The following is a 26,905-nucleotide window of genomic DNA, read 5'->3' as shown; positions in this document are numbered from 1 at the left end:
CAATGCTCTGTGGTGACCTAAATGGGAAGGAAATCCAAAAAAGAGGGGATATATGTATACATATAGCTGATTTACTTTGCGGTACAGCAGAAACTAACACAACATTGTAAAGCAACTATACTCCAGCAAAAATTAATTTAAAAAAATATTCTGTGACAGGAGGCAGTTTGCAGAGGCACGGGTCAATGCAAGAATTTGGAGCCAGACTCCACGGTTCGAGCCCAGGCTCTGCATTCTCGGTTGTGTGACTTTCGCCAAGAGCCTTGATGTCTCTGTTCCTCGTATCTGCAAAACAGGACTGGGTACTCAATAGGACTTAATGTATCTAAAAGCCCTTGGAGGCAGGCGCGCAATGTTACTTTAGAAAGGAGGACACAGGCTCAAGAGATGGACGTCGACGCCGGGCGGCGCCTGAAGCGCTCAGTCCAGTAAAGAAAGGACCAGGGTGGCAGACGAGGGACCCCTCCGGGCACGCGGGCTCCAGCCGCTGAAAGCGGCGTCGGCAGGGAAGGGGTTACAACGATAGAGACGACAGGAGGACTAGGGGTGGCACGAGCCACCGTAGCTGCACTCCTCCCCGGTGCCTCCCGTCCCGGGCTAGCGCCGGGAGCCGAATGCGCAGGCGCGAGAGCCCGGCGTGGGGGCGGGGGGCACCTCCCTAGACACCCGGAAGTCTCCGCCTAACGGGCCGAGCCCGGGCCTCCTGTCCTGGGAGGGGGCGGGGCCCGAAGCCCCTCAGAGCGCGGCGCCGTAGAGCATGGACTGCGGACCCTTGTCCTAGACGCATCCGGAAGTGGCTCCCTGGGGCGCCCGCTCCGCACCATTTAGCTGGGGGGGTCGGCAGCTAGGGGGTCGCCGGGCTCGCCTTCCTAGAGCGGCGAGGACGGGGTGGAGGCTGGAGGTGGGGTGGAAAGGGGAGGGGGGAGCGGCGCGGGCGGAAGCGGCCAGGAAGGTCACTTCCGGCCTGGGCGCCCGTCCCCCTGACCCCAGGGTCTGAGTCGCCGCTGCCGCCGCTGCCACCATCCGCGAGGGAGGAGAGAGGAGGAGGAGTGCGGCGCGGCGGCCCCGGGACCGAGGAGGTGAGGGGAGGGCGCGGGGGCGGGGGGCATGCGCCGGGGGCCGGGTGGGCGCGCGCCTCAGGGCGCCGGGCTGCGGCCGGGGGGGCGGGCGGGGAGGCGGGAGGCGAGCGCGACTGGGCGGGCGAGTGCGCGTGCGCGCCGCTGGGGGGGCGTGAGTGGGCGCGCGGCCGGTGACGCGGGGCGGGGCGGGGGCACCGGGAGGGGCTGCAGGGAACGCGCCTGGGGAGTGCGCGTGCGCCGCTCCCGGGAGCGCGCCCGAGGCGGGAGCGCGCGCCGGGCCGGAGGCTCGGGCGAACGCGTCCTTCTTAGCCTCCCCGGCCGGTCGTGGCCGGAAGCGGTGGCGACTCCCGGGGGAAGTTGAGGCCCCGGTGGGGGAGGAGGCCGCGCGGGCCCAGCCTGCCTGACCGGAAGCGGCGGCCCCGGGGTTCCGTAGTGGCCCCCGGCCTGCCCCCATTCCTTCCCCCTTTCAAAGGAACCCGGTCCCGTTGTCGCCCCGGGCGGGCTGCGTGCGGCCTTTGATCCGGCTGATAATTACGGGCATTCCGGCCGGCGGGAGGCTCATTCATTCGCCCCTGCGCGGGCGGCGGGCAGGAAGCGCGTGCGCCAGAGGGGAAGTGATGGGCCAAGGTCAGGCACCGCGTGGCCCGCTGGGCAGGGCAAGGACGGTGGCCGGGCCCGACGGCCATCCCGAGGCCTCCTGGGCGCCGAACCGCACCCCTGAACCCCAGCTCCCAGCCTCGGCCATAAAGGGGGACACCCCAGTTCGTGGAAATGAGTGCCCTTCGGTCCCGCGGGGTCGGGCAAGCTTGGGATGGCGTGAGCAGTCGGAAAAGTGAGCCACAGCGAGTGTGGACAGAGGCTGTTACAGAGCCGTTACCAATGCTTGGCACCAAGGACAGGGAGATGAACAAGGTCCCTGAGGGAGCGGGTAGAGACCTGGACAGAGGTCCGTGCCCCTCTTCTCCCCTCTTTCCACCCCCGTCCTCATCCAGGGGACCGAGGGAGCCAGGGAAGACACCCCACCCAGCCCAGTCCAGAGGGGCAGTCAGCGTTTTAGGAAAGGACTGACTTGGTTTGGGTTTTCCGTGTGGTTCCTGGTGCCCGGCCCTGCGTTGGGCAATGCTGAGGATCCAGCTAGGAGCTGGGTCTGGCCTCCCTTCTGGGGAAGCACAGTTGCTGTTGATCCTGGCTTATCTCCTCTCTAAGACTGTAAGCCTCTTTGGCTAAATGCAGCTGGCATTCACCTACCTGTCTCTGCTGTAGTCTCCTTTGGTCCTCCTGCCTCAGCCACAGAGAACATTGAGATCAGATTCCTTCCAATGTTATCTCTTGTATTAGCCCTTTTCCTCCCGGAAGTCATCCAGGTCTGACCAGAGCTAGAGAGCAGGGAGGGTTTAGCACCATGCCGGGCCCAGGAGCAGCACTGCAGTGTGTTAGCCCAGGGCTCTGGGGTCAGACTGACCTGGTTTCAAGTCCCAGCTTCACCGTTCATCACCTTTGTGACCTTACGGCACAAGTAATTTCTCAGTTTGAGTAAAACAGGGATGATAATAATAGTATTGATCTTGGCAGGAAGGTTCTTAATGCTTTCCTTTTAGAGCCAAAGCAGATCTCATAGAAGTGGGTGTAAAGCATGTGGACAGGCCTCTGGGGCCAGGCATTCCTAGGCCAGGCTCGGGCTCCGTCTCTTCCAGCCCTGTGACCTTGGACATGCCACTTCCCCTTTCCCAGGCTCAGTTTCCTCCTCAGTCCCTTCAGATGGAGAGCACAGTTGACCGTTCGCTGGATAAGCCTGCCCAGACCCCGCCCTGTGCTGGGCCCGTGGACACAGCAGTGGTCCTGGTGCCGTGCTCTGCGGTTGGGTGGGAGAGGAGGGTCACTCGGCTGGGCAGCACTTCCTGTCCTGGAGCAGCTCAGAGCCCTGGGGGAGAGGCACGTGCACGGAAGCCCAAGGCTCGGTAATTTGCCAGGATAGCCCTGGGAGCTAGAGGAACCCAGAGGGAGGCCATTCTGGTCAGGGAGGATGTCTCAGGAGATGGCGTGTTCCGAGTCTTGAAAGACAGAGGAATTGGCCAAGAGGACGCTGGGACTCCGGGGAGGAGGATGGTGAGTTCTGGGCAGGCAGAGGTAATCTTGCTCCATGGCCTCCAGCGACTGCCTGGCTGCCCTGTGCTCTCTGGTGGTCACTCCTGGGCACACAGCTCTCGGGGCACCTGTGCTCAGATGCTGCCCATAGCCCCCTAACCCTGGCTGGCTGTCCCGCAGTGCTGCTTGAGGTCTCCTGCCTGCCGGGGCACGTGCCGGGCACTGCCCCCAGGGACCAGCTCTGGCCCTGGCCTCCTGGTGGAGGCAGACTGCAGATCTGACGACACTCTGGCTGAGCCCTAGGCAGGCGGCTGGCCCTGTGCCCGGTACTCAGTGTCCTGAGCCCTCGGAGGCCCTGGGATGGGGTGGTCACCCCGCTCGGGGGGGACTGAGTCCCAGGCGCCACAGCAGCACCGGAGCATGGGTCTGTGTGAATCCAGAGCCTGGCCCTTTCCCATGATGCCGCCGCCTGCGTCAGCTTCTTTCTTTTGGCCAGGCTTGGGGCCTGGTGGAGACAAAGGCTGTTCTGAAGGAGGTCTCTTAGGTGTCATTCGTTGGTTTGGGGACTCGGGGATCCCCTTCCGGTGGGGCAGCTATCGTGAAGATTCGTACGGGGCGGGGCCGCCGGCTCGGGGGACTCTGAGACCCAGCCCCTCATTTCAGGTGTGCCTTCCACAGGTGGTGAGGACACAGGCAGTGCGTGCTGAGATGCAGGTGTCAGGAGGCGTCACTAACTTATGAGGCAGGTCGGGGAGTTCGGTTGTCGCGCTAGTAGGGTCAGCAGCCCTGTCGTAGGAGCAGAGAGAGCCGTTGCCTCCCCCCACTGTGCAGCTGGCCAGCAGAGCTTGGGGTGAGGGGCTGGCGGGGAGGACCCTGGGCTGCTCCTGGGCCCGCCTTGGCGGGCTTGCCCTGGCTCTGTCTGCCTGGCCTCTGGGCTCGCAGAACTCTGGCATCTCTCATGCCGAATCGGGAGTCCTGTGTGGGCGGCCTGGTGATGAATGTTGCTGGGGACCCGAAGGCGCATCAGACGTGGCCCCAGCCTTGAGGCTCAGGGTCAGGCCGGCCAGAAAGTTGTGGCTCCCTGGGGCTCTGTGTGCAGGGTCTGTCGGGAGGTCGCAGTCCCCGGGGGCTGCGTGGGGGACACGCAGGGGTGAGTAAGCCGGGGAGATCCTCCCAGGTACATCGGCTGCGTCTGTAATCGTGGAGATAAGGGAAGCAGGTGCCTGTGTCCTCGGTGGAAGGGGAAGAAGTGCCTGGAGCCCGGCCCCCTGCTTTCCTCTCGGCCCCTCTGCCCTGTGGCTCTGTGGCTGTGTGGCGTTGGGTCAGCCAGTGAACTTGTCTGCACTGGGCTTTAGACTCCTGGTTCACACTTGCTAGACGGTACTGGGCGCCTGGCTCCTTGTGGAGCGCGTCATCTCGTCTGATCTTGACGCCAAGCCCACGAAGAGGAGGCACGGGGTGAAGCACCAGCCCTAGGCTGGTGGGTGGTGAGGCGGATCCCGACCCTGGCAGCCCGCCCTCCTGCCCAGAGAGGACAGCCTCTCGTCTCTTGGTGGTGTGGGCATCAAGATTATGTTCCTGCTGCACCGTGTGCGCGGTCTGCAGCGTGTAGGCTGTGCTTGATGAATGCGAGCTGGCCTTTTTTTTTTTTTTTTAATTAATTATTTATTTTTGGCTGCATTGGGTCTTTGTTGCTGCGCGCTGGCCTTCTCTAGTTGCGGTGAGCGGAGGTTACTCTTCGTTGTGGCGCGCAGGCTTCTCATTGTGGCGGCTTCTCTTGTTGCAGAGCACAGGCTCTAGGCACACGGGCTTCGGTAGTTGTGCCACGTGGGCTCAGTAGTTGTGGCTCACGGGCTCTTGAGTGCAGGCTCAGTAGTTGTGGCGCACAGGCTTAGTTGCTCCGCGGCATGTGGGATCTTCCCGGACCAGGGCTCGAGCCTGTGTCCCCTGCACTGACAGGCAGATTCCCAACCACTGCACCACCAGGGAAGTCCTGCGAGCTGGTCTTATTTGATAAGAGGGGACAGTTGAGCTGAGGGAAGGGAGAAGTCTGGGAAGGATTTCCGGGGGAGGTGCTGTTTTTGCCGGGCTCTGGTGGCAGATCTACAGGGGGGAGGCGGGTGGGCGAGGTGGAAGGAAGCACCGTGCAGGTCACGCAGATGGCCAAGCTGGGAGCGTCCACGCTCACCCGGAGGATGGGGGGTCTGGCCCGCTGGCCTGATTGAGGGGTGACAGAACATGAGATGCCCCGTAGGTGCAGTTCTGTTTTCTGTTTTTTGTTTTTGTCCTGAAGAGCCTTTTGTTTGTTTAAACAATTTTCAGTTACTCACCCACACTTAAGAATCAGGAGTGGTCACAAATGTTTCGGAAGCTCTAGAAGCACTAGGTGGTGGCCGGTGACTGGGGTGGGGCAGAGGCTGCAGCGCTCCCTCTACTCCCGGGTGGGCCTGCGGCCGTAACAGTAGCTCAGGGTTCTAGGAGTTCCAGAAACTTCTGTCTCTCGTGGAGCAGGTGGGGAGTGGTGCCTGGGGCTGTGAGTGTCTACCGTGAGCCCACTCTTTTCTGAGCCAGCCCGGCCCTGCTGGGCCCCTGGGGAGGGCTTCAAAGGACCTGAGAGGGGCCAGGTGGGGGAAATAAAGCAGTGTAATAAACTTGCCGGGAGGCAGCCTCATTGAAGGAAAGGGGGAGGAAGCAGAGAGACCGAAGGAAACTGGAGCAGGAGCCTCAGGGCTTCGCTCAACCCTGTGTGTCTAAACATGCTGGAATCCTTGTAGGGAAGAGTGGTCTGCCCAGCTGGCCCCAGACCAGGCAGAAAACATCTAAATGGCCAATCCATGGAGGAAACACGGACAGTTGCCACCAAAAAAGGGGTACAAGATCCTGATGGCATCACAGAGATATTCCCCCAACATTCAAACCACAGGTCTGACGTGGGGAGGGCCCCCGGACCACCTTGGGGGCCCGGGTGGCCCAGGCAGATGCAGAGGAGGGAAAAGACCGGGTCTTCAGGCCTGGAGTGAGGGGTGAAGATGCCCACAGAAAAGGGAAGTGAGGAAGGAGTGGATGGGAGATGGAGGGGTGTGCCTGCAGCCCTGGGGGTACTGGGGGGCACCTACCATCCAGGGAGGGCTGAAGAAGGGCTGAGGGTCCGAGGCAGCCCTGTTGAGTCAGTGGGCTGAGAGCTCCAGCCCGCTCGCCTGCAGGGAGCTGGCGTGCACAGGAGCGGATGCCGGAGATGAGGAGGGCCATCCCAAACGGTGGTGGGTGATGGGTGGTGGTGGCCCCGGAGGGAAGTAGGCCCAGCGCTGGGATGTGGGCGGGGCTTGTTGGGCTAGGGATTTGACATTTGAGCAGACCCTTGAAAGGTGAGAAGGAGCCGGGCAGGTGGAGGACTGGGCCGGGCTCTCTGGAGGGAAAGAGGAGGCCTGGGCGGGAGGTGGGAGTGAGGGGCTGGAGGAGGAAGTGAGTTTGCAAGGGTGACTGGGGCCGACGGGGGCCCTGCGGGACCTGCAGAGGAGGCTGGATTTTGGACTGAGTGCCGCGGACACATGTTGGAGGTGGTTCAGGCAGGGGAGTGATGTGAACTGAGCTACCTTAAAAAAAAAAGTAACAGTTTCGTTGTGATGCAATTCCCATGTTGTACAGTTCACTTACTTAAAGTATACAGTTAACGTATTCACAACCATCACCACGCTGATTTTAGGACTTTCTCATCATCCCCTAAAAGGCTGTGTACCCACTCCCGTCCCCCGGCCCGGAGCCTCTGAGAACCACTGGTCTGTGTTCTGACTGGATTTGCCTGTCCTGGACTTTTCACGTGAATGGAATCACACACCACGTGGTCTGTGTCTGCCGAGGTCCATCTGTGACGTGGCACTGGTCAGTGCTTCCTTTTCCTGGCTGAGTAATACTCCAGCTACAGACGGACCACGTTTGTGCGTCCATTCACCCGGTGATGGGGGTTTGGGTTGTCTCCACTTTCTGGCTGTTGTGATTTATGCTTCTGTGAACACGTGTGTATAAATTTTGGGGCGGACGTGTTTTCATTTCTCTTGGGTACGTGGCCAGAAGTGGAGCTGCTGGATTATCCTGTAATTCTGTGTTTAACCTTTTGAGGAGCGGCTGATCTCTTTTCCACAGTGGCTGCACCATTTCACAGTCTCAGCAGCAATGCACGAGGGTTCCACCTTCTCCACACCCTCGCCAACACTTGTGTTTTCTGTTTTTATTATGTCCGCCCCAGTGGGTGTACAGTGGGGTCTCTCTGTGGTTTTGATGAGCGTTTCCCTGAGGGCTGATGAAGCTGAGCATCTTTTCATGTACTTAACAGCATGCTGTCTTTGGAGAAACCTCTCTTCTGATCCTTTGCCCGTTTTTAGTTGCTTATTTGAACTGAGTGCCTTGAAAAGATGAATTGGTCCGTGGTGTGGGGAATGGACTCTGGAGGGGTGTTGGGCAGGAGTGTGGGCCCCCGGGGGGTGGGAGTTGGGAGAGGAGGGTGGTGAGGATGGCGGGCAGGGGAGGGGAGCGGGAAGGGCCGTGACCAGCAGCTGGGCCCCCAGGAGCTCCGGGAAGGGAGGGAGCGTGTGTGCACACGACGGTGCTGCTTACTGTCCCCGGGGTCAAGGCTGAGAAGTAGCCGCTGGATTTGGTGACCAAGAGGTTGTGGGAGTGGCGGTTGAAGGATGTGGGGGTCACAGCTCAGCCCCGACAGCGGAGGGAAAGCAGCCGGAGAGGAGAGAGAGGCGCGCGGGGCGAGGGGAGAAGTGAGTGGGCCCTCGGGAGGGTCTGGGGCGGAGAGCGGAGGACGAGGGGGATCCGGGAGCCAGCGAGCAGAGCGGGGGGAGGAGGACGAGGTGAGACTGGCAGCAGAAGAAAGAGCGGGGTAATTGGTGGGCAGGATCCAGAGGAGGTGGGCGGGACCTAATAACAACAATAATAACGATAATTTGTCGCACTTAATAGCCAGCGGGGCCTCGTCAGCTCGCGCGCTAATTGAATCGCTCAAGGCCCCAGCGGGGGCGTGTCTTCGTCTCTGCAGAGCGGGGGTCCGAGCAGGGTGAGGCCGGGCCGGTACTGTTGAGCGTTTGGGGGGCCGGGGGAGGGTAGGACCCACTGCTTTTGACTTCCAGAGCCATCAGAGTCCACAGTCAGGCTGGCTGCGGGAACTGCCCCTTCTCCCCCAGAGAGCCGCCCGGGTCCTGAGAGCAGCTGGCTTAGGGGCTGCCCGAGGCCCTCAGCTCTGGACGGGAAGGGGCTGCAGCTTCCCCCGCTCCCCTCTGAGGTCCTGGGGAAGGACCCCAAGCCCCCCATATCAGGACAAGAGGCCCCAACAGCTGCTTGAGTGGATGAGTGGCTGGCTGGACGGCGGAGGGAGGGACCCGGGTATGATGGTTTAGTGACCGCCCTCGGCTCTTCAGCAGGATTGCGGTTGGTCCCCCAGCACGCGCCTCCTGATCCTCTCACTCAGCTCCAGGGGTACCTGCTGGTCCCTGTTGCGCTGGGGCGGCAGCCGAGGCCCAGAGAGGCTGAGCTGCATGTGCAGGGTCACGGAGTGACCGAGGCACCAGGCTCCAGCCTCCGTGCCAGGAGCCAGGGCACCACCGCCGCCGGGGCCTCTTCCGCGGAGACAGAGGAGATGCCGGGGTGTTCTCACCCCGTGGCTGGTTTTTAGTCTCCCTGGTGGGTGGTGTAACCTCCCTCTGCTCAGGGCTGAAACCGAAATGCAGAGCGGACGGTCCCCGAGTCCCCAGGTGTGCCCTGCACCAGGCACCCCTGACCAGCAGCGCCAGTGGGGGCCCCTGCCGACCCCCCAGAAGTCAGCGAGGGGAGCCTCATCTTTCTAGGGCCTCGTAGTAAGGTTCTGCCCAGTCAGGGCTTCCTGCCGTGTCTGGGGTACCATGCAGACTCCCGACTGGGCCTGCACGGCCCTGCTCTGGCCCCTCTGCCTCTGGTGCCTCATCTGCTACCCCAGGGCAGGGCTGGCTCCGTCCTTTCCAGGGCCTGGCATGAAATGAAGAGGTGAGCCCCTTGGGCAAAAAGCAAGAAGAAAGCTTTTCCCTTTCTTCCGAGGTCTCTCAGCCTGTCAGGGTGTTTTTAATTTGGTATTTCGTGTCGCGCTCCCCCAGGTACAGGGTTGCCCTCGGGGTGCAGGCCTGGCTCCTGCCCAGGCCCCCGTAGGACCTCCTGTGCAAAACACGGATCCCGAGATGAGATTAGCAGTCGTCTCAGGGCGGCGACCACAGACTATTGACCCCCATGCGCGGGGCTCCCTCGCCACTGGCGGCCCTGCTGTGGCCCCTGCAGGAACCCCACCTGCCCCTTCCCGCCCTCCATTCCACCATCCCAGGCTCAGCCTCCCTCAGGCCCACCTGTCCTGTCCCTGCCAGGCCTTTCCTGCATGTCTGCTTGGCCTGGGACGCTTCCCCCTAAATCCTGGCATGCATCTTTCCATTCCGTCTGGGTCAGCAAACTCTCCGTAACGAGCCAGAGAGTAAACGATTGAGGGCTTACGGACCAAGAGGCCATGTTGAGGGTATGTGTTGACACCTACATGCCAGTTAACATGTGACCATTTAAACCCCGTGAGAACCGTTCTTTGTTGGAGGGAAGCTTCCAGGAGGGTCATTGTGTACGGACCCTCCCTTACGTTATCCCGTCTTGGCTCCAGTCTGGCCCATGGAGGGGCCTTTTGCAGTCTGTAGGGGGCGGAGGATTTTCCTCTGCCCTCCTAGGGCTTCCGGCTGGACTGACTAAGGCGGATTAACAGGAGAAAAGCATACGAATCTTATTTCCGTGAGCTTGGGAGCCCTCATGAGAAAATCGCTGGAGTGCTTCTTATACACCAGGGTGAGCAGGTGCCGTGGTGGGGAGTAACCGCGGGATCCGGGGGGATGCAGGAAGGAAGGTCATTTTAGCAGATCTCTCTCGGGATGTTTCTTCTTCTTGGTGCCGGGAGGGCACTTTCACGTGCCTCCTGCTTTCGGGGGAGAAGGTGGGTTCAGAGCGTCCTTCTTGCACCTGCTGTTTTCCGACCGCCCTGAACTCGGGGTCATCAGTGTGGTAAAGCAGCCTGTTAGGGTAGAAGTTCTGCATCTCGCGTCCTGGTTCAAGAGCAGCCCCTTCCCCTCCGTGCCCAGCCTCACTTTCCTGCTGGCTCTTCCCACCGTGGAAATCGGGGTGTTGGTTCCCTCACTGCCTTGTTCTGGGCAGTGTGGTTCCCGGTGCTCAGTAAGCACCTCTGGGTGCAGGGAAACCTCTGGTGCAGGGCTGGCCGCCCGACACCTCCCTGTCCTCCGTCCCTCCCCCCAGAGCCTGTGGGTTCCCTGGAGGGAGGACGGAGGCCAGCCCAGGCCTTGTCGCTGCAGGAAGCTGGCCTGAGGTGGACGCTCGTGGCCGGGCAGTCCCTGCTTTATTGACTTAGACGCAATTGTTCCAGTGGCAGCACGTGATAACCGCCTGGCAAACGAGTTTCGACCCAGAAGCCACAGAGGAGCGGCCTCTGCGCGTCCCACCTCCTCAGCCCCCGAGCCCTTGGCCTCTCTTCCTTTTCTTTCTCTTGGGTGTTTCTATTGTTGCCGGGGTTTGAATCAGAGGGCCCTGTACGAATTCTTAGGTCTTTTTACTTTTTAATTGAGATAAAAGTCACATATTGGAAAGTGCGCCCTCGTAAAGTGTACAACTTAGTGGTTTTTAATATACTCACAGAGTTGTGCAACCATCACCACTGTCTGATTCCAGAACATTTTCATCACTCCAAAAAAACCCCGTGCCAGTGCGCGATCCGTCCCCATCCCACCCACAGGCTGGCAGCCACTTATCTTGGCCTGGACGGTTCACATCCCGGAGCCGCGCTCTGAGTGGCCTTGTGTGCTGGCTGCTTCCCCAGGCGTTGGAGTTGTCACCCCTTGTTGGCTGTCATGCACAGCACTGCTATGAGTGACACTTAGGAGTGGGATCCTGGGGTCACACAGTGACTTCATCATTATCAGGACCTGCCAGGCTCTCTTCACAGCGGCTGCCCTGACTGGCACGCCCGCCAGCTGCGCAGTTTTCACGTTTACCTGTGATCTGAGGGCCCGCACAGTTCTCTATCCCCAACACCCCCTGATTTCCCTGTTGTGATACGGAGTCCTTGTGGTCACCAGAAGCCAACTTTTAGTCTTTTCCCCTTGTTACACAAGTAATTATCCATTAATGTAAAAAAATTGAGAAGATGAAGGTAAAGGAGAAGAAAATGTTAAGATGGCTCTTCCTGTTATTGGCTGGGGGAGCGGGGGCGGGGCGGCCACTTTACAGCGTTGTTTCAGAGGCTGTGAGATGTCTGTAGACCTGCTTCTCGTGGTCTGTGATGTACTTATTGCACTTTCTCCCACCACGGGGCTGGCGGGTTCTTTCCGGTTCTTACCCTTTTCTAAATCTTGCTGTGGCAAACCCTGCAGGAAGCATTTTCCGAGGTTTGGGTTCTCCCCGCAGATTAGCTTATGAAGTGGGCTTCCCCGGGCAGGGGCTGTGAGCTCCGCAGCAGCATCACCTGACTGGGCCCTTGTCACACGGACTGTGCATGTTGTACCCGGCTCTCGGCCCGCTAGGGGCTGGGGCCCGATGGGTCCGAGGGCCGGTCTGTCCTTCCGGTATGGGTCTCACCACTTCCTGCAGTGGGTCCTAGAAAGGTGGTCGTGGGGGTCGGATTTGGGGTGCACTGCGTTCCGTCCCTCGAGCCTCTGCTCTGTTCATTGGGCTGTCACCCACCCCTTGGCAGCACACGTCTGTGCCTGGCGCTGTCGTGGAGCCCCCGGAGGGTCTCGGCAGGGCCCTGCAGGCCGGGTACATCCCCTGCTCCGTGACCTGCAGTGAGGCCGTGGGCCCGGGTGGAGGGTGGCAGGGCAGCGTACTCCTTTGTCCCCCGGCTGCCAGGGTCCTGGGAGTCGCCGCAGCCCTGAGTCCTGCTGAGTGACTCCTGGCTGCTGTCCAGGTGCTCCCTGCTGTTGCTGCAAGGGACCCGGGTTCTGGCCCCGCTGCGTCCGTGAGCCTCAGTCTCCCCGTCTGTGAAACGGGTGTTGTCATGGTGTCCCCCCTTGGAGAGACCCTGCCTTTCACACGGTGCCCCAGGCCTCCTCCTGGCCTTCCAGGCCCTGTAGGAGAATCTGCCCGCCCCGCCTCACAGCCTCCTTGCTGCCCCCGGGCCTTTGCACCCACCGTCCTTGCTGCCTGCATCCCTCTCCCTCCACACGGCTTGTTCAGGCCTGCTCCTGGGGCCCCCTCCCTGGGGAGCGGCCCCTCCCGGCCCCTCTGTGTGTGTCGTGGCACTTGCATTGTCTGAAATCACCTTTTCTTTCCTGTGCTCATTGGTTTTCTGTCTCCTGGACAGGCAGGGACCTCCCCATGAGGCAGGGGCGGCAGCCTGTTTACCACAGTGTTCTCCAGTGGGGGAGGGGGTGACTGGGACAGGTGGGGAGAAGAGGGTTAATTACATCGGTGTCTTGGGAGATCCGCACAGCGCACCCCCAGCCTGTGGAGCCGCTAACACACTCCCGCCTTATCTTCCCGTCAGGCCCAGATACAGTTGGGCTCAGATACGGTGGCTGGAAGCTGCCTTGGTTTTGTCATCGACCCCTCCCTACCCCCACTGTGCGGTGGATCTGGATCCCGCTGTGCAGAGGGAGAGGCTGGGGCTGACACGTGGTCCTTGCAGCAGGCAGGGGTTGTGATGACGTGCAGGGCGCAAGAACCGGCTCAGGGAATCCTCTGTGTGTTTTCTTGGGGACCCCCTCCTGTCCGCTCCCCACTCTGCATGCTCACTCCCACAGGTGCCTCCAGGGCCCTCGGCCTCCTGACGGGGCCGCCCGGCCCCTGCCGTGGCCTCCAACCAGAGCTTGTCCGCCTCACCACCGGCCTCACCTCTAGCCACTGGCTCCATTCCCGTGAGCTGCCTGGTTCAGGCTCCCACCTTCCCGTCAGATTTTGGCAATTCCCGTGTGCTTGGTGGGGGTGTCCCCCTCTTCGTGTTCCGACGGTCTGCTCACTGCCGGGTCCAGGGGGTGCTTGGGCAGCCCCGCCCAGCGGTGGCCCAGGCCCCGACCGGCCCCTCTGAGGGGCGTGTTCCTCCCTGGCCTCCTGGCTTGTCTTGCCCTTGGATTGCGCCCCTGCTCGTAGAGTCCTTGTGACCATTTGCTGAGCGGGTGAGCCACGTGGCCTGCGTCCCTCTGCTCCTGGGCGCCTCCACCTCTGTGCCCTGACCTGGGGGGGGGTGGTCACGTGGGGCGCGTGGGCACAGGTTAATGTAGGGCTGCGTCTGACTGTGGGACCTGGGCCCGCCTTCCCTCCTGGCCCGCGAGCTCCGCGGCAGGCTTGGCCTCTCTGGTTACTGCCCGTCTCCTGGTCTCAGGACTCTGTGCTTGAGCAGTCGGGGGAGCCAGGCCCAGACCCTGCGCGGCAGCTCCAATGGTTCTGGGCACAGACTTGGAGCCGGGAAGGTCTGCCTTCATGTCCCGGCTCTGCCGCCCCTGCCTTGGTATCCTCACGCCTGGGGGTGACTGTCACACCTGCCCAGAGAGTTGCATCAGCCACTGAGAACAGTGCCTGGGGGCTTGTGAGCGACCCACGTGTGTTTATTCCTTAACTAAACAGGCCGGTTAAACAGGCCAGTTCTTTGAGCTTCTAGCAGTTGTCAGCAGAGGTTACTGAGGGGCGGGCCCTGGAATGAGCTCCTTTCAGTGCCTGGATGGTGGTGAGCCCCTTGTTACTGGGGAGATTCAAGAGAAATGGGTCAGGCTTGTTGTGCCAGGGTGTGTGATGCTTGGGGCTGGATGGCCCCGTTCCCAGATGGTGGACAGAAGGACCGTGTGGGGAGGGGTTCTCTGAGCCGCGGGCATGCAGACAGACGGGCCTTGGTTTGCACCTGAAGGGGCCTGAACGCGAGAGGAGGAACCGAGGTGCCGCCCCGGGTCCCAGTCGGTGTGCCCCTTCTGGTCAGAAGTCCTGCCTGCCTGCCAGCGTCCTGCTGGGGAGGGATATCACACCAAGGAGCAGGGCCCAGAGGGGACCGGAATGCCGTGGCCCCAGCACCAGGCTCCGCTGCCCGGGGCTGGGTGCCTGCCCATGCCTCCCCGCCCTGCACACTGAGTCCAAGACGCAGGCAGACCCCTGCCGGCTCCGCACCTCTGTGCAGCCTGGAGCCCAGGCCTGGCAGCTCCTGCCCTGCCCACCCTGCAGGCGACAGAGTGGGAAGGGGAGGGAGGCTGAGCTGTGCGCCCCAAGGGCCAGGCTCTGCCACGTGGCATTGCCCCGGGCAGCGGCGGGGAGTGGAAATGTGGGCTCTGGAGGCAGGCCACACAAGTATGTGAAGGACGTGCACGCCAATGTCCACAGCAGCTGTGCTCACTGTAGCCAAAGGGGAAACACCCAGCCTCTGTCTGTCACCCAAAGAACAGAGAAGCAAACAACATGTGGTCTGTCCCTGCAGGGGAACATTACTCAGCCATGAAAAGGAAGGAAGTTTTGACACGCGGCTCCGTGCGTGAGCCTCGAGAGCGTGCCACTCAGCGAGAGAAGCCAGATGCCAGAGGCCACGTGCTGTGTGATGCCACTCATAAGAAACGTCCAGGGTTAGGGCGAGTGGTGGCCAGGGGCTGGGACCAGAGCGGCCGGCGCTCCTCCCGTGCTGCTCCCTGGAGGGTCCATCGTCGCCGTCTCCAGGCCTGGTGTGGAGTCTTGCCTGGCTGGCCCACGTCTGGAAGCGGAGCTCAGGCTGTGAGCTGCTCAGACGCTCAGTGCCCGCGTCACCTGTCTCCGTGTTACACACTGTCCCGTCTCAGTGGGCTTTGCCTCATCCTGGTCCCGGGAGAGGCCTTAGGATAGGCCTGGCAGGGGAGCCCTTCTGGCCTTGATTGGTGGGATGGGCCCTGGCCTGGAGTGGATTTAGGGTTCCCTTGCTTGGGGTGAGAGCTCCGTCTGTACTTGTCTCGCGTAGACTTCACGGCCCATGTGTCGGGCCGTCCTCCATCTTCCTGGTGACGTAACCAAGTGGGGGGGTGGAGGGGGTCTCTTTTTTTTTTTTTTTTTTTTTTGCGGTACGCGGGCCTCTCACTGCTGTGGCCTCTCCCGTTGCGGAGCACAGGCTCCGGACGCACAGGCTCAGCGGCCACGGCTCACGGGCCCAGCCGCTCCGCGGCATGTGGGATCTTCCCGGACCGGGGCACGAACCCGTGTCCCCTGCATCGGCAGGCGGACTCTCAACCACTGCGCCACCAGGGAAGCCCTGGAGGGGGTCTCTTGTCCCGGCCCCAACTGGTCAGCGGTGGAGCTGGGATGCTAGCCCCGGCCGGGTGGCCGCGGCCGGAGCACTTCCTCCTCACCCAGGTTGCGTGTGGCCTCGGGCCGGACCCCTGTCCAGTGGGGAAGCAGAGGGCCATCTCTCCCTTGGCCCTTAGGTCCCCGCTGCCATGTACCTCCTGTCTGCTGGGCCTGAGCCGGGCGCTCGGAGCCCACATAGCACCTGTCCCCCCACCCCGGGGCCCTCCGTCCAGTCTGGCGTCCTATAAACTCTGTCCTCTGTCTCGTCCCCTTCTAACAGGGACCCAGACATGGAGCTGCGGGAAGAGGCGTGGTCTCCGGGGCCGTTGGATTCTGAGGACCAGCAGATGGCCAGCCATGAGAACCCAGGTGAGGCGGCCTTGGGGAGTTCTTCCCAGCTGGTCCCTCACCCTTCCCTGGACCCTCGCTTCCTTTGTCTCCCCTTCCCCTCCCATGGCTCGGGGCTCACCATCCCTCCTCTGGGGGCTCAGCCAGGCCGCCTCCCGGGCCTGTGGGGTCTCCGAGTTCCCTCCCAGCTGGGAGCCCCTGGGGGCCGCCCCCACCCCTCGCTGGGTGCTTGGCACCGTTTCCAGGTGGCCCCTCGGTCCTCCCGGGCGGGGTGCTCTTTAGACCAGGGTGGCAGGCCCACATACCAGTGGGCCAGGACGTGGAGAGCTGGGGACAAACTGTGATGTGTGGGGAGTGGCAGGCTCACAGAGCAGGGCCAGTGACCATCCTGGGGGACAGCTGGGTGTCTGGGTTTTTATGGGCCTTGTATCTTTCTGGGGTTTTATCTGTCACTCTTTAAATATTGGCCACATGTTTTGTTTGACAAAGCATTATTTGGGTTGAATAAAACTCATCTTTGAGCCCTCGGGGACTAGGCTTTGCTTGCTGAGACCCCACCTGGCCCCGCTGGCCCCTTCACGGCCTCACCCCTTGCCCTCTGGTGAAGATGTGCTCCCCCTTTCCAGGGGTTTTCATGCAGGGCACCTGAGAAATAAAGTATGAGCTCTTTTTCATGCTGCTTTTGATGCGTCTTCGTGCGGGCATCACGTCCTCGTGCGTTTTGGACGGGCTCAGCCAGCATTTCTTGCTCTGAGAGGCCAGAGGGGAGGTGTTTTCGGCTTTGTAGGCCTCCTGCCCCTGCAGCGTGGAAGTGAATGGGCGCGACCACGTTATTTATAGAACAGGCTCTGAGGTCGTGATCCCCGTGCCAGCGTGTCGTAGTCGTCCGGGAGAGGTTACGTGGGCCTGGGCGGGCTGGGGATAGACTGCATAAAGCACTCGAGCCCCTTCGCCTGATCTAGTTCTAAGATCCACTAAGGGGTGCGGGAAGCTCCTTGGGCTGGCTCCGGGCAGCCGTGGTTACACAGGAGGAAACAGATTTCAGGGCACGTGGCGCGTGGGGCGCGGACCCTCCACCACCCAGCAGGAGGGCGCACGGCCCGTCCTTCCCCGTTTCATGCTGCCGGGCCTGCTTCTTCCTCCTTTCCCTGTCTTTAGCCTTTTTAAGATTAATTTTACAGTCTGTTTCACGCTGGCAATTGCACACATCGATAGTGTGGTGATCGCACTTGCCACTGCCTGGCCTTAGCGGTGAGCAGTGCGGTGCGGTCTCTTCCCTGGTTGTGCCTGCTTTTTCTTCTGGAGAATTTTAAAGAAAATCCCAGATATTGTATCATTTCACCTACAGATTCTCCAGCAATAACAAACGCTCATCTCACCTGACGAAGCGTTGCCCAGTGTGTGAAGGTGTCCCCAGCTGTCTCCAAAATGCATGTTTGCCTTGAAGTAAGGTGGTTTTAATTTTACACTCGGTCCACTCACTCATTCTCTTGAGGAAACCTCTACAAAGCACAAGTGGGTTCTCATATCCCCTTCGTCCAGCCTGCTGTCCCCGACCCAACCGCCCACCGGAGTCTGTTGCAAGTCTGCTCCGGCCCCTCCCCGTGTGGTGCCCCCAACCACGTGACACCCCTTCGCTCAGCTTGTAAGCCGTGTGGCCTGGATGCTTCCAAGCTGCCGTGCGTCCCCTGCTTCTGGGCCTGCCCTGTTGGGTCCTACCTCTGTGGCAGCCTCCTGTGATGGACAGTGCCGGACCCCTGCCCTGAGACCCCCCCCACCCGGCTGATGTCTGGACGCAGGAGCAGCAGGCTTGGACTGGCGGTAGCCCCTGTAGGCTGTTTCCCTGTCGGGTCGGGACGAGGGGTCCATGAGCAGGGCTGTGAGCGCTTCCTGTGTGCCCCGAGCTTGAGGCCAGCCACCTCGGGCAGGCCCTCTCACGGAATCCTCACAGCCTTCGAGCTCGGGGTGCTGATCAGAGGGTGCTGGGCAGAGAGAGCCCAGGCCACCGCCCAGGGTGAGGCAGCCGGGAGCCAGTGGACGGGGACGGGGGGCCTGGACTGTCCGTAGGCTGCAGCCAGAGTCTGTCGCGCTGCCTCACGGGCGCACTGACCCCGGCCCACCGCCTGCAGGTGCGAGAGCTGTCCAGGCTCGGCCTGGGGCCTTAGCTACAGGGTGTTCAGAAAGGGAAGCCGTCCAAAAATGAATCAGAAAGAGACATCCCAATTCTGAGGCGGGAAAGAGTCTTCAGCTGGTGTGTTGGAAATCACCCACCAGGGACAGGGTGCCGGCCTCCCGCTGTCAAGCCCGCCTCTCACGTCTCAGTGCCCTCCAGAATGACCCCGCAGAGTCCACCGCAAATGCCACGTCTGAGCCGGATGACAGCAGACCCACGTGAAAACACAGCAACTGCCTGTGGGCAAAGGTCACGCTGGCAGCACAGCTTAGGTGCAAAGCCCCAAAATACAGCTGGATGGGGACAAGCCCGCAGCCGGGACAGTGTGGTGTTAGCAGGGGCGGGAGGGGAGGACGCCCCAGGTAGCCCTCAGGGGGTCACTGGAGGACTTCGGGCTGGTCACACTGCGGCCAGCAACTGAAGCTGGAGGGGTTCTGTGCAGACCAGGAGCAGGGAGCGCGGGGCTGCTGGGGCCCATGGCTTCCTTTACCCAGGTAAATTGCCCTGCCCGGGCAGGACCCACGCAGAGCAGAGCCCGCCAGGAGGGGGGTTCAGGATCGAGTGGGACCCCTGTCATTGGCCACAAGGGAGAAGGGAAGGTCCAGATAAAGTTAGGGGTGGCCGTAGAGCAGGCAGCCCTGCACTCAGAAGAGGGAGCCCTGAGGAGCTAGAAACGCTGTCCAGAGCGTAGCCTCCCAGAAGTTCAGGGAGACTGACCACAGAAATGAGCGAAGCTGGAAAATGGTGAGTTCAGTCCTCTTGCTCCCACCCCCCGCCCAGGAAGCTATTAGAATAAAAAAGAAGAGGGGCAAATAGTATCTCCACAGACAGGGAGGGTGGTCAGAGATACACCTGCAGACAGGTCAGGATTGTTCAGAGTGGCCAGGAGATGACCGCCCCTGGAAGTACAAGATCAGAACAGCTCAGCCCAGGGGCCAGAACTCAGCAGAGAATTAGAAATAGAGTCAAATTAATTTCAAAATGAAGTAGGAGGAATTCGAGACTGAATAAAAATAACACATTGTTCCTTAAGAAAAATTGAAGGTGAAAAAGAGGGACATTTTAAAATCAAAAAGAAATGAGTAAAGATTAAGGCAGAGTGAAAGAAAAACCAGGTACTGAAGTTAGGTAAAGAAAGCCCCCTTTGAAGAAGAAATCCAAAGGAAGATAACGGTAAAAACTACGAGTCCAGAAAACATTCCTGAAATGTAACAGTTAGGTATTGAAGGAGCAAATCACAGATTTGAGAGTATCAACTCGGACGAATAAGACATATTCTAGTCAAGTCACTGGGCTTTAAAGGAAGAAGCAAATCCTTTGGGGCATCTAGGCAAAAAGAGCAAATGACTTACAAGGCAAAGTAGATGGGATTGTGGTCAGACTTCGTCAGCAGTGCTTTATGCCAGGAGAAAATGGAGTAATATTTATGATTCTCAGGGGGAGAGAAGGTTGAGCGAAGGATCATATTCAGGAAAACTGACTTCCACGTTTGAAGGGCGCAGATGACCTCAGCCAGCAGGACCTGAGCAAATAGGGTTCTCATGGGGCCTTCCCGAGGAATCTGCGGGCAAGGGAGCCTTGGGCAGCCACCATGGCTAGAGAGATGGGCGGTGAGCCAGGGCAGGCTCAACGAGGGCTCAGGCCGTGGAGGTCTGGCTGTGAAATCAGTGAGGGGAACAGGAATAGTTCACCTGATTTCTCAGGAATGGTACTTGGCAGTGGTGGTGGTGATTCTAACCATTCAAGTTACAATGCTTATCTTTAAGCTGTGTGATGTGGGTTCAGCAAATAAGCAACTTTGGGCTACTCAAGTCCTCTCCACCCCTAGTGAGGAACAGAGATGCAGATATCTTAGAAAAGACTGCATAAAAGCCTTTTGCCTGAATTTGTATGGGAAGTATCAGAAGTCACAGGAATTTTATCTTAAAAAAAAAAAAAAGCAAAGATCATTTCCACATTTTGGTTTTGAAATTGTTTCCCACCAAAAGAAACGAGAGTCCCTTGGAGAAACGGCCGGTTGCAGGTTTGGGGTGGGAAGTATGGATGAACCTGTAGCCCCTTGTTAGGCTGGATGGCAGGGAATCTGTCAAAGACCACCTGGGTCCCGTCCAAAGGACTCAGAGCTCACTTGAGGCTCCCATGCGCTGAGGATGGCAGGCGGTGCAGCCCACCAGATATATTTAAACCCGTGATCTCCTAATGATGTTAAGAGAGGGAAGACTACGTGGTTACCTTGGAGGATGGTAGGGAACCAGTTCGTAACCTGGAAAACTGGGCAGGTAAGGGGAAATGAGATTCATCCTGCCAGAACCACGTGAAATTTACCACTGGGTACCAACCAATAGATGATGTAGAGTCTCTAAAAACTATTCCAGCTCCTAAACGCAGGAGAAACCACAGGACAGCCCCATTTTGCACCCCTCGACGAATCAGCAGACCTAAGCGTTGAGCATCGCTGGCCCTTGATATCACAAAAAGAGAAACATGAGATATCGGGTGCCTTCAGTGAAAGAACAGGATTGCACCTTCAGAATGATTGCAGGGGCCGGCGGGGCTGGGTGAGCCAGCTGCTAACCGGCAGCAGATGCAGGGCACGAGGAGCATGCAGTCAGCAAGGGTCCAACCGGCCGTAGGGCTCCGTCCAGTTCTTCAAAGGGAAGATCGTAAGGAAGAGCAAGAGATGGAGGAAGTCGTGTCTTACAGGAGACTTAGAGACATACTGAAGTAAAAAGTAACGGACCAAACTGTAGTGTCTGGGCTGTTGCACTTGGGTGACTACCGTACAGAAATGCAAGGGAACGATTACTGCACGGGTCAGCATGGTGGTTATATTTGGGGTTGAGAGGGGGTGAGCTTGGGAAGGGCACGGAGGGGCTCCCGGTGGGTGGCCAAGACCTGTATCTTGACGGGGCATTTGTCTTTCTGCATTGATTGTGGTCAGCTCTGCATTCCGTTTGTGGGCTCTCTGCATGTCGTGTGTTTTAGGGGGAAAAGGTTAGCATCCGGTAAAGCCGCAGGTCCTGCCCTTGCCCAGAAGGTCTGCTTGGGAGGATCCACCCTGGGGCAGGAAGCTGCGTGGGCGGCAGGACCCTGCCTGGGCCCAGAGCGCAGGAGCCGGAGCTGAGCCCTCCTTCAGCGAGAGAAGGACAGTGACAGTTGCTGTGGGATGACGGGACCTGGAGCCTGGGACACCCCCTCCCCTTCCCTTCCGGGAATGGCGATCACTCGTCATTTCTGTACTTTGTATCGAGTGAGCCCTTTGTGCTGGTCACTGTCCTCTCCTCTTTCCGGGAATTCTTGCATAAGATGACGTTTGTGCGGCAGGGAAGTTGCCCCCATGAGGAAGGCGGCCCAGAGGGAAGCCACTGACTTCCAGCCTGACCTGGAGGGGTGCAGACTCAGACTCTGGTGTGCGTGAGAGCCGCCTGCTGCTTGGAGAGCGCCGGTCCCTGCACCCACTCGCGGGGGGGACCAGGAATCCGAAGGTTGAGAGAGAACCCCGCCTCCCGAAGTGATTAGACCCTCCTCCATTTAACAGCTTAACACCTGCTTAAAAAGTAGTGCGTGGGGCTTCCCTGGTGTCGCAGTGGTTGAGAGTCCGCCTGCCGATGCAGGGGACACGGGTTCGTGCCCCGGTCCGGGAGGATCCCACATGCTGCAGAGCGGCTGGGCCCGTGAGCCACGGCCGCTGAGCCTGCGCGTCCGGAGCCTGTGCTCCGCAATGGGAGAGGCCACAACAGTGAGAGGCCCGCATACCGCAAAAAAAAAAAAAGTAGTGCATGGGGTAAACAGAACGCAGCAGCGGAGAGAAGAGTCACGTAGCCCAAGGCTACAGAGAAAGCCTGCACCCGCTGCACGAACCTCACTGCCCAGCCGGCTCCTCGGGCCTTCTCTCCCCGTTTCTGGACCTGGATGGGTGGTCAGCCCCTCACCACCACCCCCACCCCCGCATCCCGGGCCCCGGATTGAGTTACAGGTGTTTCACAAGTTCAGATGGGCTGTGTTCAGTTCCTGTCATCGTGATTGTAAATACTCTTCATCGCTGAGTCAGGTGGTGTATTGTTAAACTTGACAACTTTGTAAACAAGACATTTATTTCAATCAAAGGAGTGCAGAATACTTGCCATGGGTCAGGTGGTGCGGCTCATTTCCCGCAAAGAGCAAGTCTCCTTTCCAGCCCAGCCCAGTCCACCCCTGCTGCCCGGACACACTGCTCAGAGGCAGACAGCTCCCCAAGGTTCAGTTTTTTATTCTCGAATATCTCCACATAATGTGCTTATGACTCTATTTCTTTTTCTTTTTTTTGGCTGTGCCTGGTGGCTTGCGGGATCTTAGTTCCCTAACCAGGGATCGAACTGAGGCCCATGGCAGTGAAAGCATGGAGTCCTAACCACTGGACGGCCAGGGAATCCCCATGATGCCACTTCTTGATTTATGTTGACACCAAAGTGGGCCCTGTGTCATCTCTTGAAAAGCGGCCCCCACCCGGCCCAGACTTCCTACCTGGATTTTTTTTTTTTCCTCCTCCATATATGATTCTATATCCCAGTACCCTTTCCAGTACAGGCGGTCTTGGGACCCAGACTACCCATGCAGATACTGCTTTGCTGCTCCCAGGCCGTGTAGCCTTGGGCGGTGGTTCATCTTCCTGGTGCCTTGGTGTTTTCACCTGTAAAGACCCGAGTTCCATGGAGCCCACCTTACAAGACTTAAACGCATGGATGCTTATTAAGTGCATGGGACCATTGTCTCAGGACAGTTGGAGCACTTTGTTCCCAGCCCGGTGCTGGAACACGGGTCCGGCCGCTGTCCTTGTGGGCTTGCAGGCTAGTGAGAGGGAAAACAATGTTCGGTAGGTTATAATGGGATTCACCTTTGAAAGACACCTTCGCGGTGCACCTGGGGGCGGGGCCGTGCCCCAGGGAGCGAGGTGGAACCCAGGCAGGAGTCCGGGCTTGAGCACGTGCCCCACCTTCATTCTGTAACTCAGGCCCAAGCCGGACAGGGAAGGCAAATGTCGCCAAGGGAGCATACAGAACAGTCTCGTAGAGCTGGGCAGGCTGCGGGGAGGGGGCAGGCTCTCATCTCTCCCGGGAGGCCGGCCGCTCAGGCCAGGCGTGGCGCAATTGTATTAGAGGCTTTGTTGGGCAGACGGCCCGTGGTGGTGTCCTCAGTTTGCAGACGCCAGGACCAAGGCCCCACGCTCCTTTATTGTTTGCACCGGGCATACAGTACCCACAAACCCAGGGACCAGGGTGAGTAAGTCTGTAATAGAGGCTGCGGTGTTTGGAGGTTGCACTCCCAGTTAATAGAGGGTCAGGACTTCCGTGCTGGCCTGTGATCGCATTAACCAGTCCGGTGACCCCTTCCTCTTCTCTCTTCTCCACCCGCAGACAGGATTGTCTTCCGAGAGCCCAGATGTGACACCATCATTTCCCGCTTGTACACCCACAGGGTGCTGCAAGCCCTTGTCCCTGGGCAAAGGTGGAAACCGCGCTGCGGCTCCCTCCGGTCTGGCGGGGACGCGCTCTGCTGGCCCCCAGCCTGGGGCCTGGGCTTCGGGAGGCATTCTTTACTAGGAGCCTTCCCTGGACCTCCATCCCGTACCCCCGTTGGTTTCTGTTGTTTCCTTTAGCAGACATTTCTGGCGTCCCTGCTAAGTCCCGGGCCTTGTTCTAGATGCGGGGGAAACGGCCGTGAAGGAAGGAAGAGTCCTAAGGGATGGGTAATGAATGTTCAGTAAAATGCCAGGGCCTGTTCGATGCCCTGAGGACAGACGCTAGGAGGGGTGAGGGGAAGGGGACTGATGGGAGGGACGTCTGACCAGGGCCAGGTCCGTGAGGAGGGCTCCGCACCGGCAGGGCCCAGTCGCCCTCTGAGGGAGGTTCTGCCACTGCTCCCGTTACAGGGAAGCCTGGGAGGGCGCACAGGTGAGCGAGGTTCCCGGGGGCACGCAGAGCAGCAGGTGGAGGGGCCCCAGGCCGCCCTCGCACGTAGGCTCTCTGACTCCCTCCTCTCCCCTCTTGCCTTCCAGTGGACATCCTCATCATGGATGACGACGACGTCCCCAGCTGGCCCCCAACCAAGCTGTCCCCGCCCCAGTCGGCGCCCCCGGCTGGTCCCCCGCCCCGGCCGCGGCCGCCCGCCCCCTACATCTGCAACGAATGTGGCAAGAGCTTCAGCCACTGGTCCAAGCTGACGCGGCACCAGCGCACGCATACGGGCGAGCGGCCCAACGCCTGCAGCGACTGCGGCAAGACCTTCTCGCAGAGCTCGCACCTGGTGCAGCACCGGCGCATCCACACGGGCGAGAAGCCCTACGCCTGCTCCGAGTGCGGCAAGCGCTTCAGCTGGAGCTCCAACCTCATGCAGCACCAGCGCATCCACACAGGCGAGAAGCCCTACGCCTGCCCCGACTGCGGCCGCAGCTTCACGCAGAGCAAGAGCCTGGCTAAGCACCGGCGCTCGCACAGCGGCCTCAAGCCCTTCGTGTGCCCGCGCTGCGGCCGCGGCTTCAGCCAGCCCAAGAGCCTGGCGCGCCACCTGCGGCTGCACCCGGAGCTGTCGGGGCCTGGCGTGGCGGCTAAGGTGCTGGCGGCCAGCGTGCGCCGGGCCAAGGCACCCGAGGAGGCGGCGGCGGCGGACGGCGAGATCGCCATCCCGGTGGGCGACGGCGAGGGGATCATCGTGGTGGGCGCGCCGGGCGAGGGGGCCGCGGCGGCTGCAGCCATGGCGGGCACGGGGACCAAGGCGCCGGGACCCCGCTCGCGGCGCGCCCCGGCCCCCAAGCCGTACGTGTGCGTGGAGTGCGGGAAGGGCTTCGGGCACGGGGCCGGGCTCCTGGCCCACCAGCGTGCCCAGCACGGGGACGGGCTCGGGGCGGCGGGGGGCGAGGAGCCCGCGCACATCTGCGTGGAGTGCGGCGAGGGCTTCGTGCAGGGCGCGGCGCTGCGGAGACACAAGAAGGTCCACGCCGTGGGCGCGCCCTCCGTCTGCAGCCGCTGCGGACAGAGCTACTACCGGGCAGGCGGGGAGGACGACGATGACGACGACGACGAGGCGGCGGGCGGGCGGTGCAGCGAGTGCCGTGGCGGGGAGGGCCGGTAGGGGCGGGGGCCCGGGGGGGCAGGGCCCCTCGGGCTTGGCGGGGACGACGGCGCAGGACCCAGAGACCCGGGGAGAAACGGACAGAGGGCTGCCCCGGACCGGCGGCGCGCTCTACCGCCTCCCCTCCCGCGGCCTGTGCGGCCCGAGAGGTGCGGCGGGCCTGGGGCGGGACGCTGGGGACGCTCACCGGGCCGCCCGGCCCCTCCCCGCGCCCGGCCCTCGGCCTGGCCTGACCCTTGTAGGTTCTCGGCCGAGCCCGAATCAAGACGTTGTGTGAGAACTAGAGAGACCAAGATACGACAAAACCCACGAGCGAAAGACCATTTTCCCTCTTTCTCTTCCCCCACCAGCGGGGGGTGTCGAGAAGATGGCGGACATCGGGGCCTTTCCACGCGGAGGGGCCCCGGAGAGGGACGGGAAAGAGGGGTCCTCTCCCCTTTTAGAGTTTTCTTTATAATCACATCCCCTTCCCGACCCCGCCTACCTGTTATTTTCTCTCTTCTCCTTCGCGGGTCCCATCCTTTTTCCTCGCCCTGGTCCCTCCTCCCCCGCCTGGATCTGGGGTAGCAGAGAAGTGCTGGAGCGGAAGTAGCCCCTGTGCCAGGCGCACCCCGCAGAAAATGGGCTCCCGTCTCATCCCAGGCCTGGGCACGGTTGGAGGAGGGGTGCGGGGGGGCAATAAATCGCACTATCCAATTGTCCCTGCTCTGCTGTGCGTGGTTCTTGAGTTTGGGTAAACGGAGGGCTCCGCACCGGGCAGTTGCTGCTGAGGGGGCACTGGCCACGGGCCAGGCCCGTGGAGAGAGGCTGCCGGCTCGGCCCGTGCTCGCGCCCGGGTGCAAACTGGTCGGTTGTCCTGGAAGAGTGACCGGCCAGCTCACCGGCAGCGGGTTCTGGGCCCCAGCGGAGTGGCCGTCAAGTATCCAGGCTGGAGGATGGGCAGGCCTGTCAGGAACTGGGGCGGTTGTTCAGAGTAAGGCCCACCCGCTGCTGCTTTTGAAAAGAATCTCACCGTCTGGAGGTGCAGGTGGGAGTTGCACAGGCCGTGCCTCAGCTCACAGTGGAGGGCAGCCTGCCCCACGCAGTAAACGAGCCCGTGCTCCCGGCTGGGCATCCTCCCCCGGCCCCTGCAGCCCCTTCCTGCATCCAGCTTCTTGGAAGACTTGGCCTGGACGTTGCACCTGTGTCCCCCTGCTCAGATCCCATCGGGGGAGCAGGGGACAGTCACGGGGTCACATGTCACTGCAGAGGAGGCTGGAAGTGTCCCTGGCCTGCCACTGCTTCCTAGCGACAAAACTATCCTAGAGGTGGGAGGTGGACTCTGGTGGGTGGGCGGATACCTGCCTGCCCCCAGGGCCCCACTGGAGGAGCCAGCCAGGGGGCTGGCGGGAAGACAAGGGTGGGCAGTTGCTTTCTGGTGCTTCTTGTGTTCTAGGCGCTGTACTACTTGCCAGATGGACCTGGTCCTGCAGCATCATTGCAGCAGTCCTGGGACGGGAGGACTGGTAGCAGGTCAGTCCTCAGGGTGGGGCCCTCTGACGCCAATTCCAGTGTCCTGAGACCCTCAGCTGGAGTCCTGGGGACCACGTCCCCGGGATCTTCAGGGGGTATTTCCAGTCTGGCCCAACGCCGGGGCTGGACTCAATGTTCCTTTTACCTCCGCAGAAAGAGAGAGGAGTTCACCAGCGGAAGGGGGAGCTGAAGGAGGAAGCGGGGTTTCTACCTTGAGCCCTGAATCTCCCCCTGGTGCTGCCCTTGAGCAGATCCTGCCCCCACCCACCTCAGGGCCTCAGGTTCGCACCTGGTGAACCAGGGGCTC

General features: G+C 60.8%; 1 protein-coding gene across 9 annotated transcripts; it reads left to right on the top strand.

Moving 5' to 3' along the window:
- The first annotated feature begins 672 nt into the window (after positions 1-672).
- Positions 673-25,787, top strand: ZNF787 (zinc finger protein 787). Of its 9 annotated transcripts, none has more exons than XM_081215441.1 (3): positions 673-1,079; positions 15,739-15,827; positions 24,014-25,787. In XM_081215441.1, the coding sequence occupies exons 2-3, from the start codon at positions 15,749-15,751 to the stop codon at positions 25,084-25,086; spliced, it is 1,152 nt and encodes a 383-aa protein (XP_081071567.1). In that variant the 5' UTR covers positions 673-1,079; positions 15,739-15,748; the 3' UTR covers positions 25,087-25,787. The 9 variants fall into 9 exon arrangements, with proteins under 9 accessions (XP_081071567.1, XP_081071568.1, XP_081071573.1 ...); XM_081215442.1 differs by lacking the exon at positions 673-1,079 and adding an exon at positions 1,402-3,185; XM_081215446.1 differs by lacking the exons at positions 673-1,079; positions 15,739-15,827 and adding exons at positions 17,235-17,252; positions 23,618-23,704.
- Positions 25,788-26,905: the final 1,118 nt, after the last annotated feature.

This window comes from Mesoplodon bidens (genome assembly GCF_964165515.1).
Source record: "Mesoplodon bidens genome assembly, chromosome: 18".
NCBI lineage: Eukaryota > Metazoa > Chordata > Mammalia > Artiodactyla > Ziphiidae > Mesoplodon > Mesoplodon bidens.
The sequence above is the reverse complement of the archived record's forward strand: the minus strand, read 5'-3'. Positions and strand labels throughout refer to the sequence as shown.

Excerpts from the sequence above, each read along its gene's own strand:
- ZNF787 (XM_081215440.1), top strand. The coding sequence starts at position 23,786 with ATGGGAGGGACGTCTGACCAGGGCCAGGTCCGTGAGGAGGGCTCCGCA. Across the intron at positions 23,910-24,013 it reads AAGCCTGGGAGGGCGCACAG|TGGACATCCTCATCATGGAT; the intron begins GTGAGCGAGGTT and ends CTTGCCTTCCAG.